This window comes from Miscanthus floridulus, chromosome 1 (genome assembly GCF_019320115.1).
Source record: "Miscanthus floridulus cultivar M001 chromosome 1, ASM1932011v1, whole genome shotgun sequence".
Classification (NCBI taxonomy): Eukaryota; Viridiplantae; Streptophyta; class Magnoliopsida; order Poales; family Poaceae; genus Miscanthus; species Miscanthus floridulus.
The window spans coordinates 162661214-162677893 of NC_089580.1; the positions used below are offsets into that span (position 1 = coordinate 162661214).

The 16680-nt window shown below is 41.5% G+C and overlaps 2 protein-coding genes across 2 annotated transcripts; both read right to left on the bottom strand.

Moving 5' to 3' along the window:
* Positions 1-526: 526 nt before the first annotated feature.
* Positions 527-11348, bottom strand: LOC136500177 (uncharacterized). The gene is made up of 16 exons (XM_066495560.1): positions 11060-11348; positions 10333-10527; positions 10181-10255; positions 9923-10087; positions 9227-9390; positions 5403-5621; positions 4672-4798; positions 3529-3717; positions 2875-2961; positions 2582-2736; positions 2313-2432; positions 1976-2201; positions 1503-1562; positions 1244-1417; positions 1043-1152; positions 527-947 (listed from the first exon to the last, which is right to left on the bottom strand). The coding sequence occupies exons 1-16, from the start codon at positions 11240-11242 to the stop codon at positions 782-784; spliced, it is 2415 nt and encodes an 804-aa protein (XP_066351657.1). The 5' UTR covers positions 11243-11348; the 3' UTR covers positions 527-781.
* Positions 11349-13577: 2229 nt separating this feature from the next.
* LOC136466477 (probable enoyl-CoA hydratase 1, peroxisomal) lies at positions 13578-16160 on the bottom strand (the record flags this gene model as incomplete). Its single annotated transcript, XM_066464906.1, has 4 exons — positions 13578-13842; positions 14246-14476; positions 14723-14774; positions 15739-16160. Coding segments are annotated over 4 exons (807 nt in total), but the record flags the coding sequence as incomplete, so codon positions are not given.
* Between the last annotated feature and the right edge of the window lie 520 nt (positions 16161-16680).

Below are 16680 nucleotides of genomic sequence, written 5' to 3' on the forward strand. Positions count from 1 at the left end.
ACCATCTGGCTCACTTCTCAGTTCTCACATGTTCAGAGAATGAAAAGCCTGTTCGCTGCGGTTTCAAGCCGCAGCCGCTGCCAACAGGCCCGAAATACATGAGAAAGTCAAGAACATTGAAAGTTACATAATTCGAAACAGCACAAAACCGGATCACAGCTAAGTCTTCAAACCGAGTTTGCGAGCTGAAAGTTCACATTTAGAAGGTTTTTACACCTGCAACCACGGAGTTCCCAAAAAGTATAGATTACAATGAAGCGACTTTCATACCCTTCAAGATGAGCTTTCTACGAATTGAGTCAAAGAAAATTAGACAAGTTTCAGGCAATTTTTGAAAGGTGAAAAAAATACACGAACCATGGAGCATAATTTTTTCAGAAATGTTGCCATGAAATAAAGCGACTACTTGCCCTTGCACAACTCCAAGGCCACAACATGTCTGCTGGCTAGCCCTCAAGAAGCTGGGGGGTTTTATTAACAAACGGGTTTCTGTCAGTAATGTTATGTGCAGTAACAAGTTGCAAAATGAGGGGAAACTATTTCATATTTTCATAGCCTGCACCATATCTTATGTGAAATCGACTATAGCTTATCACGGACAAATGACCCAGTTACATATATCAGCCGTCTGACTGCTTGTGTATCGAAAAATTGCACTCAAACTGTGCCGAAGCCCTCTGTATCCAACACAACTTAGATCATTCCCTCATGAAGATTGACAGCCCAGACAAACCTTAGCTTACCATAAAGCATCCACGACTTTCTGCATCTGGACATAAAATTAGCGAACAGGTGAAGAGAAGAAAATAACCAGTGAATACACAAGAAATCCAGACAGAAGGATCCCTCCATAGACAAAAGCTTGGGATGACTGCTTTGGATGACTATATTCAATGCTACAGCATTTCATCCTGTCTCTCTCGTTAGCTAGAACACGTTCGACATACCTGTCAAGAGAAACAGAATGAAAACAGAGAGTTTCAAAAAGACAGCACAAAAGAGTAGTGCTTTGCAGGATGTCGGTACTGTTGTGTAAACATACTGTTGTGTAAATATAGTGCTTTGCAGGATGTCGGTACTGTTTTGATATGCATCCACCAGCCGGTGGTCATACAGTAAGGAAGACAAGTCCACGAGTTGCCCTTCAAGTTTCTACAAGGGCATCATAAGGAAAATCAGAACATATATATGCATCTTTTCATCATGAAAGTACACTTATGCAATATATGAGATATATACTTACATCCAGGTACTCTTCTAACTTCTCAACAAGATCATGGGGGAAAGGCTCCGGCAGAGTGGTTACCTTCTTATAGAATTTCTCTACCCATAACTCAGTGGTGGACTTGTTTTTATTACCTTTCACAAGTTCTCCTAATGGCGTCTTAAGATGCTCTGATGCAAAAGATTGGACAAACTGCACCAGACCAGAGAAAGTAGTTATACTTTCTGTGCAATTGAGGAAATAGGTGAATAAATGTACGCTGAATTGCATGTAGGACCTCTGATGTGTCTCTTATTTTGCGAAGAGCAGCATCGACTTGAGCATAAATTGTAGTTCTCTACACACATTAAAACATGGGTTATATAGTGGTAGTGGATATGAAAGCACAGAAAAAACAATTTATGCCAGTGAAATATCAACAAACTAAAAAACTATGTGACGACAGTTATGACTAATGCAGTAAGCATAATACCAAGATTTCTTGGATTTGGATAATTGGATGCATTGCATAGCCAAGTTATGTTGATCCAAAAATTTGAAACTGGCAAAACTCGGACACAAGAAATTGGGACATAGTTTGGCCTCTTTTTTTTTTGGTCAGTTTGTACCTATGCACTGTGCAAACCATAGGAAGCATGAACAGCTTTTCTACTTTGCCTCACTTCGACATAGGAAGCATTGACCTCCCTCACTCCCTGCCTACTCATTGTACATTTCATAGAAATGAAAATTTATTGCTGATAACATTACCAGTGCTACATCCTGGAGAATTTGACTGATCTGGGAGGAGTTTGAGAATGGTCCAAATGGGTGACAGCCTGCAGCCCACAGCCAGTTCACTACATGTCTTTCATGAATACGTGATGCCCTTTCATATGGTGCACTCAGACCGCCAACTGCTGACGCCAGACCAGCCAAGATGTGGCGCTGTGCGAGAGATGGAAGAGCAAACTGCCTAGTCGTTTCTGACACATAGCTGTGACAGCAAATGGATGATATAAAGAATTAAATATAGAAGCAACTTGAGCAATGCAGTACATACAAGAATTCATGGAATATCTTTGCCTGACAGAAACACAAAAAATACCTTAGAGGAATCTTTTCATTGTTATGCTCAAGCACAATAACAACATCTTTACTTGCCCAAACAAGACTTTCCTCTTCCATGAGAAGTTCAGCATCGACATCGGTCAGTGATAATACAAAACTGAAGGGTTATTAAGAAAAAGGGTCAAATTTTAGATCATTATCAGAATTAAATTTTGAGGCATGATAGATTGATTTTGTAACCATGTTCTACTAGAGATGGAGAGATAGAGGGAGGAAGAGGCGCCTGCCCATGCAAGTAAAGCTTACACTGGGATCACTCTGGTCCCATAAGTTCTGTACAGACTTCCATGTTTCTTCTTTCCAGTTCCTCTCCTTTCTTTCTTATTTTTGGGCATGTAAGATTCCCACAAGGGCTTGTGCTTAATAGAATCTTTTACATCATCTTCTCCATCGGTCCAATGCTGTAGCCAATGCCAAAAAATCACAATAAAAAATCCATAAGACCACTCATATAAATAAAAGTAGAAAAATATTTAGTATAGAGGCTCATGAAACAGATGCTAGTTTGCAGGATATATCAGACAGAACATATTATGCACCTGCTTTAGGAAGAATCTACTTGAGAGAGAAGGATTTGCAACTTCTAATAAACCAGCAGACAGCACATCAGCAGACCGCTCCATTTCCTGTACATGTCGAGAGCACATCATTGCAATGCTGCATTCAAAATTTAAGACAACAGGAAATTTAGACGGATCTTTATAATTCTCCTACTCTGCACCATCTTGAAACTGAGTTTTACTTCAAGAAACTCAGTAACACATCCATTTGATGATGGCCTTTTACATTTGGTGAGAACATGTCTGTTATTTGCACTTGATCCAATCCTTTCCCATCACAAAAGTATATAATCAGGAGATGAAGATTATGAATCATACAATTGTGCTTGTTTATCCTTAAGGCATGATTAAACAGCTATATGACAGATGGCAGGTCAGGTGAATACAAGCCTACTTTTTTTTTAACGTAAATCCAAGCCTACTTCTATGTGTGTCAAATTCTCATTTAGACATTAATATATGCAAAATGTGAAAATTGGACAGTGTAAAAAATATAAAGACTGCCAGAAGTGTCCATTTTGTTTAAGCATACAGAAAACATACAAAACCTGCAGGTATGTGCACTAGCAACGATTGCAAATTTCTTCTGCAGTTCAAACATGATCACTTGGATAAAGCCAAAATCCAACAGACCTCTTTAAGTATTGCTCCATCCAGGTAAGTTTTGGTACGGACATGAAATCGGCCATCACTCTTTGTTTCATGAAGAGAATGGCTACGTGTTGCTTTGGAAACTGCAACAGCTAACTTTTCATGCTGGTGCAGCGCATGCGAACCAGAAATTATTATTACCTCCTGACCAGGGTGGACCATCTTTTTAACCTGAAAAATGTGAACTTCTAAGAAAATTTGGAGGATGCATAATGGCATGTAATAATCCAGGTCACAAGTTGAAAGAAAATAGATTATATATACTATATGGATCCTAATCAACAAACCATATGTGGTTCTTTGCTGTACAAAACCAACCAAAACATAATTTGTCCAGGATATGTCGCGTAGACATAGGTTAAGCCATCTAATTGTACTGGTATTCTTTTTCAGCTAAGGGGCCGTTTGGCAGCGCTCCTTGGAGCAGATTCACCATGAGAATCACTCCTCAATCAAACAGTAAAATCCCGCACAGATTCTGGTGGGGAGCAGAAAATAATCACATCTCCATTTACACTGGAAGCGGTGGGAGGTAAAAACTGCTCCATTCTCACCTGCTCCCCACCTTGCCCCCCACCCCAAAGAATCAACTAGAATCACTCCAACAAAATCAAGGAGCTGGATCCAAGGATCACGGAGTGAAGCTCTACCAAACAGGCCCAAATATGCACTAATTTGACAGACTAGCTCATAAAACAACAACAACAACAACAAAGACTAGCTCATAATCTGATTAATTTTAACAAGATAGCAACTCGAGCACAGATTGTTACTATACACTCTCCTAAAGGATAATGCATATGGCAATTAGATAGACAGAGGAAAACAATTTAACAATTTGTTGCATTTGCCACAAAACATTGTTCCTTGTAACTGGTAAGTCGTATTGATGATGAAAAACTGTTCGGATATGGATTTGAAGCAGCAAAGTTGATTGATAGTAAACTATGCTGGAATTAACACTAATTGCAAGTTGTGCTAGCAGAGCAACTGTGTTCCCTATTCAGGACTAGTTTTGATGTCCCAAATAAATAGTCGTTAGTCTTAACTAGTACACTGGCAAGGCAACCATGAACCCATGTAGCTTCAGAAACATAAAAAATCATACAAGAAAAGTCAACTAACCTCCCTTTCTATAGCTTGAACATCTATGCTATAGTTATGGCCTTCTTGAAGAATGTTGTACCTATTGTGGTTCTGTAGCACAATAATAGGTACAAGCAACCTCACTGCCATGTCAACAGTTTCGAATCTTGAATGCAAAAAAAGGGTAAATTAGAATAATTAAAAAAAAAATCATGACCTCTAAAACATAGGTTGAGCTAGAATGCTAGATATCATGTATCGCATGTGACCAACATAATCTAGAAATGCCTTGAGTTAGCATAAGTTGTAATTCATCTATAACTTGTTCATTTTTTGTCCTTATTTGCAAAGTTAGCTATCATTTGTTGTCCTTTTTTGCAAAGTTAGCGGCATTGATGGAATAAACGACAAATATAAAACGCCAATCTGTAATTCATTAGGTTAGGTGATAAGTTGTTAGACATTTAATACAATCATACAAGATAGAGTGACCTAGTTAGCCTGCACGTTAACAGACAAAGATATGCATGAGGAACTAAAGACGATTGGCCATACACAGGTACCAAGGTAGCATAATATGAAAATTCTTTAGTACTTGGGACCATCACATGTTTCCAATAAAAACGCTGAGAAGTGAACAATACAAATAACCAACTGCTTGCTGTGAATACTTCATCCGATCAAGATAAAATATTCTAACAGTTTCAGTCATTCCTCAAATAATGAAGAAACTTTGAATGAAGCGAGGTATTTCTACTTTCTGAAAATACCTTATATCAGGAGCTATCACATGCTCAATGGTAGTTGAAATTAAACCTCCAAGCTGCCCAATGAAAATATCTTGCGTTGAACTAGCACTTGGGGCAGCAAGTCCTCTTGGGAAGATTATTTGTGATAGCCGCGGCATTGACCTATAGCTGACACTGCCTTCTTCAGTTTCTATTTTCCCATATGTACAAGGGCCTGCTGAAAGATCTATTACAACAAATCTGCAGAGGCCAATCCAGTGGGAGTTTAGAGCACAAATAACTTAAAGCTGCTTGAGCAACTGAAGTGCATCATAAAAGAAAACAACTCCAAAGTGCAATGAATAATGGTCTGGTACGACAGCTCTACATAAGCATTCCTTATGGACAATGTCATACACGTGAAATTATCTATGGCATGCAAGTAAACAAATCATAAAACCCGTGTCAATTTTTTTTCCTTGTTCAAATCTCGACCTTATCCCGTATTAGTGGAAACCGTCATCGCTTCCTCCTCTCTGTGCACAGTTCTGAGTGTCTCGGTTTACCTATCCGTTATAATCGTTGGCACATGGTAACAACCAAATAACACAAAATAAATCTGAATTTCAGCTAGTTTTACAGGCAGTTAAATATGCAAAATACATGACTTTATAAAGTAATCACGGAAAACAATCATCTAAATATTATCTCCGCTACATAGCTGAGTACACTGATGGGAATGACTACAAGGTGGGGTGTGGATATAGCTGCAAACCGATCACGCAATTGGCAAGACTAAACTTATCACCTTGACACCTTCCCTTTAAAGGCCAGAAGTTCCCATGATAATGTAAAGGGGGTGTACCCTGTGCTTATTTTGAGAGAGGATTCCCTGTGTGCCACCAAAAAAAAGTTGCTCCCCCATCTCTGCAATCAAAAGTGTGTTTCCCTCCGGTACCACAATTCAAGTTTTTTCTATCTCCAGACCACTACCGTTTGTTTTTGCTGACTTGGACTTAATTGGATGGCAAAAGACAAATTTACTGCTGTGTGCTGTAGGTTGCTAATAGATTCCATTTCCGTCGGACGCCAGTCAGAGCATTCAGGTCAATGGAGCGCTCAGGTCAGGGGAGCCCATGCGTCCGCGCCGCCGGCCCCCTCAACGCCACCGCGCTGCCATCAGGCACCGCCGCTGGCACGACTGACCCATCAGTTCCCTCTTCTCCATCCACGCCCCGGTGTGGTCGCCATGGAGTGCATCTCCCTGCCGATCCTGGTCAGCACCTCCTAGCCCCTGCCGCCTGCTCTTCCGGACGCAGCCAGGAGGAAGCACTCCCGGATGGGTAAATGGGAGGCCCCGATGCGGACAAGGCTGGGGCACATGGTGGAGCTTCTCACGCCCCCATCCCTAGAGATGGCTGCTTCCACCTAACGACGGCGTCCCCACAAGGCCACAATGCTCGCTCCGCTCACCTGTGGTCTACAGGCACGACAGTGGTGAGGTAGCACTAGCATCTGCTTGATTTCTGATCATCAGTGCTACAACGAGCACTACTGGCTCTAGTGTTAGGTTGGGTTTGGATGTCATTAGATTAGCTGCAGACTGCGGTTTCTTCTGAGATCTTGTTTGTTGTTTCGGTACAAAGGAGTTGTGATCAGTAAATTATGGTGGTCTTGGGGAACCAGGGTGAAGTATCAAAGGTAATTAAGCTTGTTCTGCTAATGCTATTCCAAGGAGCTTTTGTGGAATTTGTGGTGAGCTTCTGGTAATGTAAGAGTACTAATTTCTAGTAGTCTTGTTGATTTGGAGTAGTTTCTTTCAATCCTGCTGCTACATATAACATAGAAAAGCAGCAGCAGTGCTTCATCAATGAGTGGCGTAGAAGGGAAACAAAATCTAGAAGGAACCTACAGCACACAGAGGCAAATTGGTCTTTTCCCGTTGTAACGCCCAAGTCACCAAAAACAGATGGAAATGGTAGTTGAGGTAAAAGAAACTTAAATTGTGGTACCAGAGGAAAACACACTTTTTTTGTGGCAGAGATGGGAGAGCAATTTTTCAATGGCACACAAGGAATTCTCTCTTATTTAGACACAAGGTGGGATGTAGGGAATTGTTAGTTAGCCTTACCCTTGCTTATTTTGCAAGGAGGTTGATTAGAACCACGACCTCCAGGACAAAGTGGAGAGACTCAGCACTGTGCCAGGTTTGCCCTCCAACTTCCCATGATAATATAAAGAAAATAGAATTGCTACAATATCTATGCTTATCAGAGAGAAAAGAGAAGGATTCACACTGTGCTTGGTGGAACCTGATTATAAAGATGCAAACTAGCCTTACGTCTACTAGAGATGTTAGAAGTAACAAATACACCCCGTTCTTTTCCATTTGATGTTTCGGGAATGAAAAGACGTTCCTTTTATTTGATTTCCTATAGGCTTGTAAAAATGCCAGTCAAAACATGTGCTTCTTGTTTTCTCTGCCATTTTACCTCTTTTTTTCTTTTCCCTTTATTTCTCCTAAAATCAGCCACACAGGACAAAATTGCCCCTAGAACAAATTCGCGGAACCGAATCAGACGATCAATCAGTCTTTGGCTTGTCTCCCCGCCGCTCATCTGGACGATTGTTGTCTGCCGACCCTATGAACAACGGCCACCGGGCTCGGCCCCACCCAGCCTATGCGCCCCCGCCGCCCGATGCTTCCCCCCGCCTAAAATCCATAGATCAGACGGTTCTGGTTTCAAGATCGAGCGGCTTCAGGAACTCACCGAGGCCCATGGTTTCCCTCTCCAATGTCATCAGCGTGTGGCGCAGCCACTGGGTAGGGTCGTCACGGGAGAAAAGCAGCAGGCTCTTGTCTTACCAGAGGGCACACGTCGCGGCATTCCACAGCGTGTCCCCGGCACCGGCGGCATGCTGCCTGCTTGCTACATCTGCTGCCTCCTAGGCCACGTGCTGCTGCCCGAACCTGAAGAGCCACAGCACCTTGTCACCTTCTAGTGGTGGGGAGACGAAGTGAACGACCAATTGATTGTTGATTCGGCTCCAGGAGAGTGAATTTGCCCCAGGAACATTTGTCCATCTGCGTGGCTAATTTTAGGAGAGATTAAGGAAAAGGAGAAAAAAAGGTAAAATGGCAGAGGAAACAAAAAGCACATGTTTTGGCTGGCATTTTTGCGAAACCCACGATTAGCATGGCAAATCTGCGAAGCCCACTGTTTTGGCTGGCAAATATGCAATTTTCTCTTTCAAGAAGATACATACCTACACCTTCCTGACATAATCCCCACCTCATTTAGTGTGTGCAACATTTTACAAGACTCAAGTCTCCTAGTTCATTGGTCACAATGGCTGGTTAAGGAGACAAACTAATTATATGAAGTAACAATAACAACTGATACAAATTAAATCTTGTGCGTTATCCTTGAAGCTGCGTAAGTATGAAAAAGGAGCCTGAGTACAAATTAATGGTGTTAAGACTTAAGAGCTATAGCGCTAATACAGCCATTTTTATTTTTGTAAAGATATGCGATTGTACCATGTAACTGTGCGATTGCGTGATGGTTCACATCTACACATCATGAATTTGAAAAGGGACACATGTCCAAAAAAAAAGAAAAAAAAAGTATAATTTCATGATTGTTATGAAGTGAAGCAGTCAATACTTCAAAATGGTAACGCTTGTTTGTTTTCCCGAGATTACTCTTTGAATCACTCCTGTACTGACCATGTGGCCACAACAGGGTTAATTTACTTCACTTCTAGTGGTGAATGAAAATGTGGCTTTTTGATAGGGAAGCAGCGGAGCTTCACTGTAACTTGTAAGTTGTAACAAAATAGTAGCAGATTAGAACAATTATCACCTTCCAGAACTTAGCCAAACTTGAGTTGCCCCACCGCCATTGTAACGGTAACGGTAAATGTATTCTGCTTCTTGTTTTTTAAGTTCTTGTTCTGTTAGTCCACCAATTGTACCATACATTAAACTATCAAGATTAACTTCTTTGTTTCGAGGATCCATTCTAACCTGCCAAGGAAAATATGTACCATGTTAGTTACAAATCTCAAAAGAATAAGAAAGGAAGATGAAGATTAAGAGCACTAGTTTTCTCCTTAGTAAAGTAAGGATTGTGGAGCTCGGATCAAAATCTTGTAAGATTCAGCTCTGGTTATTTCCCAGATGTTACAGAAAGTAAGTAAGCTGAAAGGACTATCTAAATGTCCTTTAAGGAGAACAAATTAGTTTCAATGGAGGAAATTACTATAGACTTTAATCTGTAAAAGGTGAGAGTTTCGCCTCTTATTAGGATACATTTTCCCGCTGGTGGATTTTTTATTACAAATATCCAAGTTGTTATTATGTATATTTCTTCTCAACTTCTCATGTACTGTTTCCTATAAAGTACAGGACGATGAAACAAGATATTGCATCTTGACTCCTATATAGCCATGAAGGACTGCACTTTCTATAATCTAAAATTTGCATGCAGGCATCAGAGCACAAAGTACAGACAGGAAGCAGACAATACAATCAAGAGGGAGATGGTACAGGGTTTCACCTTATCAAAATTAACAACAAATATCGCAACAGGAACAGGCCTATCCATCTCGTTTGCAGGATAACCAGGCTCCATGTCAAAAATGAATGAGTATAGCCTCTGAAATATCGATTCCACTGCAGTCGCTTCTACTTCAAATAGAGGCAATTCCCTGCCATATTCACTCTGTGAGGGACAAAATAGTTAGAGAGTGTATCATGACAATTATGAACAACTGTTAATGATCACTGTATAGGAAAATAATATATTCCTGCTTACATCTCTTGCAGTTCCTGCAGGTTGCATGGCCTCCTTCAGTGACTTCTCAAGAGAAATCAGCTCCGGTTGTCCAGCCTAAAAATCGCACTGGGTGACAATAGGATAACACAGTTGTGAAAAGCAATTCATTATTATCTGAAATGAGGAATTACCGCTATAACATTGTACATAATATGATGCTCGATGTCAATTGGCTCCCCTGTCTCGAAGCAAGAGGGCCTGTGAAGTGGGAAACCCACTTTTAGGAAGTCTTCGAGCTTGTGCCCATCCAAAGAGTATCTATACCCTCCATCGCCATTGAAACCAATAAGAACAACATTAACCTCAAGAGGCACTTGAAATGGAACCTGAAGAACATTCCTGGTGAGTTAAATAAACATGGAAAACCTATAAAAAGAAAAGCAATAACATACATGTTTCAGATAAAAAAGGAAGGACAACACTTAACGATTGTTGTTTAGATTACACTAAGTTTAATGTCCTTTGTTATGGTGTAACGATCAGCTTAACTGTAACAACTTCTTGATTACACCATAACACTTCGGGTGAGCAACGTAATCCGCCATCCTCAATTACAGATTTCCAGCCAGGATTTGTACAGTCATATCATGTAATTATGCTTGTACACGTGACAAAAATCTGAATAAATTGGCACGACACACTTCATAACAAAGCTGTCAATCTCACCGAGGAGAGATGAAATCCAAAGGGCAGATCCCACATAGGGAGCAGAGTCATGAGGAACTATGCTCCGACTCAGCTCGAATCTAGTTGAACTGGGCTCCTATTCGCGGATCGCACCGGTACACGTGAGCCATGGATGCGCCGGCGGAGAGGTTTAGTGTGGAAGGCGAGGAAGCGGAGAAGAGATGGGAGTACCTCTGCTCGGGTGTGGAGCATGCGGCGGACATCGGCGCGGACGCTGCCCTCGACGTCATGGAAAGCGCCGTGGTGCCAGTGCGGGTGCCCTGGGTCCCGGCGGAAAGCCTCCCGCCGGGCGGCCGACGACACGACCGAGACGGCCGTGAGGACGAGGAAGAGGAGGAAGATGGGAGGCCCCATCGAAGGCTGCCCGGAGAAACCCTAGGCTAGGAATTCTGGAAGCTTCGCCGCCGCAGTATACTGGAGGCAGCAGTGCAGGGCGCGCGGAAGGCGGGGGGGGGGGGGGGGGGGGGGGGGGGGGGGGGGGGGCGGGGCAGCGGGCGCGCGGCGGCACCACGGTCCACGTTGTCTCGCCCTGACGCCCACTTCGGCGTGGCCGTTGCTTTGAGATTGGTGATGTTTGACTTACGTTGACTGTGGAGTTGAGCAACTCCAATGGACTTTCTATATTTTTCCTAATTAATATATAGAAATAGATATTTTAGTAAAAAAAACTCTAACAGTCTCTTTATTTAATATCTAGATATAGACAATTTTATTCTGAATTTCTCGTTACATAGAGAGCGGAGATGGCTCTTTAGACTGTGCACATGATATAGAAAAACTATTGGTACAAAGATATAGAAAGCGATTTTTACTCAAATTTATTCTTTAAATGATGATTTTTAGAGAGTATATTTTAGAAAAAAATCTTGGAGATGCTCTAAGCAAGTCAGTTTTGACCTTTTCAATTTTTCCCTTTGATTTGATCTTTGAGATACTCAATTAGACAACTTAGGATTGTTTGGCAAGGCTTTGGGCTTTAGTTTACTTGGCAGAAACCACAAAAACCAACCAAATAAATTTGAAACTAGTTGTTTTGATATAAAAAAACAATTTCTCGCTTCAAGAATCTTAATTAAATAGAAATAGAGAAGTTGGTTTACAAAACGAAATTCAACACCCTATACCAGATAGATGTTCTTTAGGAGAGAGAAGATTTTCAAAAAATTGGATCACTAATTACCTGCCTTCCAACATGTCTATTACTAGTGTTGATTCATTGTCACAACTATCTCGACTAACCTAAGATCCTAGACAAACGGTTGAGTGTAGGGTGTGCAAATTGTTGTACTTATGGTTTCCACATATCCTCTTTAATTTAATTATTAGTAATAGTTTTCTAAAATACGGTCACTCAATTGACTATTTTTAGTTAATTATTAGCACTAGCTTTCTAATCTGTTACCATATTTTAAAACATTAGTACTAATAATTAAATTATAGATGGTCGTTCGAGACTCTTAGAGACACCAATTCACATAGCTAGTTGATCGGTTCAACATCTTTTTGTGAGTCTACTGTACATATGTAGTGTAATATTGTTGTTGTACTATCGAATTTTGGGTTAGAGAAATAGGATACCCATTCCTTTTCATGGGTTAGACTACCTTCAACAAGAACACCTAAAATACAAGACTCATTCGACCTTTGGGTAGCGCTACAGGCAAAGGGTTCAATACTCATTCGGCATCTTCTCCAACAACATGATCAAAAAGAGAATTATTTTTGCAAATAGGTTTCTAAGAGAGAGGATGCTCATATTTGGGTCGTACCTCTCAGGCAACCCAAAATGAGTCTCCCATATAGGTAGTTTGTTGGAGGTCGATTTTGGATCTCTTGCTACTTATTTTAGGTTTAGGTGCCCATATAAATCACTTGGAGACAGTCTAATAAGGCATTGGAAAATGTTGATTTGCATCGGTTGCTGTTAAGGACATCGCCCTATTGCAGATCTAGTGATTGGAGCTTTGCTAGTGCATCTCTACAGATACGGTCAACGTTGAGCTTGTTGCTAGACGTGTTCACGGCTTCAGGCATGAGCCTTTTGAATCTTATATATTCCAATCTAATGTTCAGTTGGAAAAATGACCCACTGTAGTGACAGAGATTCGTTCGCATGAACTTATCAGCCGGTTTATCAGCTAGAATCTATCATATTTTTCTCTCACAACGAAACAGCTTCAGCCCGCTTATGTATCAGCCGATCAGAGGGTCAAACCATTTAGGGGTTGTCTGCTTCGCTGAAACTTCGCCAATAATATACATTAGCAGCCGTACTTACTCTGTCGCATGTCACTTTCTTAGCGTTCGTCTTGCCAAGATTTCTCAAATATTTATCCTAACGAAGATTTCCAAATTTTACAAAAATATGTTCAACGTAAAATGTAAGAGTACACCTCAACAATACCAGCCAACTTACTACACCATTTTCCATTAAGGTCATGTTCGCTTCTCTTGTAATTCGTCTTTTTCAGCTTGTTTTTTCAGTCGGAACAGTATTTTTCTCTCACAACAAATCAGTCGGAACAGTGTTTTTACTTGTTTTTTCCGCGAAGCGAAGGGGCCTAAACCACTTGTGGAACATGGGAGACAGGGGAGATACAAAATATCCCAGCACCTGATCGGTTTTAGCATCAGAAAAGAGAAAGCAACCCAGGTTGGCAGCTAACTACAACACGTGTTTGCAAGGTCGTGAGCGCTGATCAGTAAACTTATGTAAAAAGTATGTCTCTTTCCATAATATGAGAAGACGGTATCTGTATATTGCCACACCGGCATCTTTATTTTTCAGACTACTGAACACGCTTTCAGCGGCTGTACATCGTACACGGACCACGGAAAATGTCATCAGCAAGCTACAGCTTTGATGGTGTTTTAGAACTCCGGCCCTGGATGAATTTCTGCATATTCGTGAACTGTTCCTTTGTCATTCCATTGTAATAGTTGTGACCTCTTTCCTGAAAATTGGAGCCGTAAAGATATGAGCATATGCATTTTCTGAATATACTCATCAATGAAATTGACACGGTATAGGAAATTTGTACTAATTTCTATTTGTAATTGTAATACCAATAGAATGCCATAGACCACAACTGGCTTCCAGGATCAACCAACAACTAGTAGAAACAAATATTCAGCTCGAATTTTTGCCCAGTATCACCAAAAGAGAATTGAAGTGTCCATTGTTAATGTCCCTGAGGATATTAGGTGAACATTTCCTACGGAGTACCCATGGTTTTCCAATGATATATACGCATTTTGTAGTTAAACTACCACACAAGATTAGCTAAACTTGATAATTTGATAAAAAAAACCATTAACATGCAAGTAAAATGCACCACAAAATGAACAGGCTCGAACCTTCTCAAGTGCCTGAGCATGTTCCAAATCCAGCTTAAACCCATCATTTATAACCGATTTGTATAATACAACGAGGTTGCGGTTGTTCCTCGCAATAGCCTCGGCAACCTTTATGGCCTTACTCAGCACCTCATTGTCATCCACGATGTCGTTGACAAGCCCCCACCTCTCTGCCATTTCAGCAGTAACAGGCATGCAAGTTAGTGACACTTCCCTTGCTCTATTTGGGCCCTGTTTAGTTGCACCACAAAACGCTAAATTTTTCAAGATTCCCCATCACATCGAATCTTTGGACGCATGCATGAAGCATTAAATATAAATAAAAAATAAAACTAATTACACAGTTTAGACGAAATCCACGAGACGAATTTTGTAAGCCTAATTAGATTATGATTGAACAGTAATTGCCAAATAATAACGAAAACGCTACAGTAACGTTTTGTCAAAAAAAATGGCATCCAAACGGTGCCTCAGCCCAATGATGTGAGAAAGCTTCTGTGAGAGAACCCAGGAAGGAAATATCCCAAACCTATGGCTTGTTTAGTTGGCGAATTTTTTTGAAAAATGGTATTGTAGCACTTTTGTTGTTATTTGACAATTAATGTCCAATCATAGTCTAATTAGGCTTAAAAGATTCATCTCGTGAATTTCGTCTAAACTGTGTAATTAGTTTTATTTTTTATTTATATTTAATGCTTCATGCATGCGTCCAAAGATTCGATGTGATGGAAAATCTTGAAAAATTTTGCAAAATTTTGGAAACTAAACACTACCCTACATCACAAGACCAGATATTGATTAGAGCACAACAGTGACGTGAACAGGTTAAAAGGCAATGGCATAAATAAATAAATTGGAGTGGAAAGGTACTGAGTAATGATCTGGAGAACAAGCGCAGTGTTTCAGTGCTCTGGCCAAAGCTGAAAAGCGCAATACTACAGCTTGTGGAACTATGTTCAGGCAATCTTGTGTTCTACTACAAAATTACCAAACAAAAACACCGAAAGCTCTAGTTTTCCGACCAAGCTTCCGTAATCCTAGAGTTCTAAACACCGAATTATTCGCTACCGCCTAGCTGAAAACTAATCGATTAAACTAAGGTTTGGTTTAGTTCGCGAAATTTAGAATTTGGGACTACTGTAGCACCTTCGTTTTTATTTGGCAAATAGTATCCAAACATTGACTAATTAGGCTTAAAACGTTCGTCTCGCAATTTTCCACCAAACTGTGTAATTAGTTTTTCTTTTCGTCTATATTTAATGCTCCATGCACGAGCCGCAAACATTCAATGTGACAGGTATGCTCCATGCACAAGCCGCAAACATTCGATGTGACAGATACTGTAGCAACTTTTTAGACTTTGGGGTCAACTAAACAAGGCGTAACAAAGAGTGCCTCTAATTGCCATCCTAGTCGCGAGAGCAGCTAAGTTATAACACTTTACTGATTCGAGCATATCGTGATCTGTATGAAGTGGAGGACGATAGACGTACTTGGCGTGGGTGTCCAGGAACTTGGCGGAGCGTCCGGCGACGAGGATGTCGCAGGCTAGGGCGATCTCGAACCCGGCGGTGACGGCGAACCCGGCGATGGCGCCGACGATGGGCTTCCGGCAGAGCACCATCTGCGCGACGGGGTCGGTGGCGACGTCCTTCACGTCGCCCTTGAACACCTCCGCCGCCGCCGTCAGGTCCACCCCGGAGCAGAACGCGCGACCGCGGCCCGCGAGCACCGCCGCGACCACGGCGTCGTCGGCGCCCAGCCGCCGGAACGCAGCCGCCAGGGAGATCATCATGGGCTTCGTCAGCGCGTTGAGCGCCGCGGGCCGGTTGATGGTCACCACGGCTACCGGAGATCCCGGCCTCGCCGGCTCCACCACGATAAGCAGCCTGTTCGTTCCACCGTGGCTCGTCGTAAACGATCGTAAATTTTCAGTCGAAACAATATTTTTGTTTCACATAAACCAATCAACAGTACTTTTTCATAAACCAGCAACGGTACCACAAACGCTGAAGATCGCCGGAGTCGAAGATCGCCGGAGTCCGGTGATGCGGCGCCCATTCGGTCTGATTGGGTCTGGGTTAGCGTCTCGGGCTGGTGTACCGGTTCTTGTGGGTTTGTGCCTCTACGCTGCATCTAGCGGCCACTTTTGACTTGCCTTCTTGCCTTCTTGCCTGGAATGGATCACACTACGCATGGATCCCATGGGACAACACTACTCGTAGCATCCAAATCATGGCTTTCATGTTTTGTCAATTTTATTCGTTTATATTATTATTATATTATTACTAATATATTGACTATTGTATAGCTGATGAATAAATTTAAATTAGCAAATGTGTTCATACGTTACGACGGAACTTATATCGTTAATATGTTTTAAAATCAGACTCTATAATAAGGTTAGGCGCACACTATTCTAACTCGTATGAGCA

Coding starts and splice junctions, on each gene's coding strand:
- LOC136500177 (XM_066495560.1), bottom strand. CDS start 11,242: ATGGGGCCTCCCATCTTCCTCCTCTTCCTCGTCCTCACGGCCGTCTCG. Junction 2,962..3,528: donor ATGGAGCAATACTTAAAGAG/GTCTGTTGGATT, acceptor CGACATGTACAG/GAAATGGAGCGGTCTGCTGA. Junction 2,737..2,874: donor GTAGATTCTTCCTAAAGCAG/GTGCATAATATG, acceptor CATTGGCTACAG/CATTGGACCGATGGAGAAGA.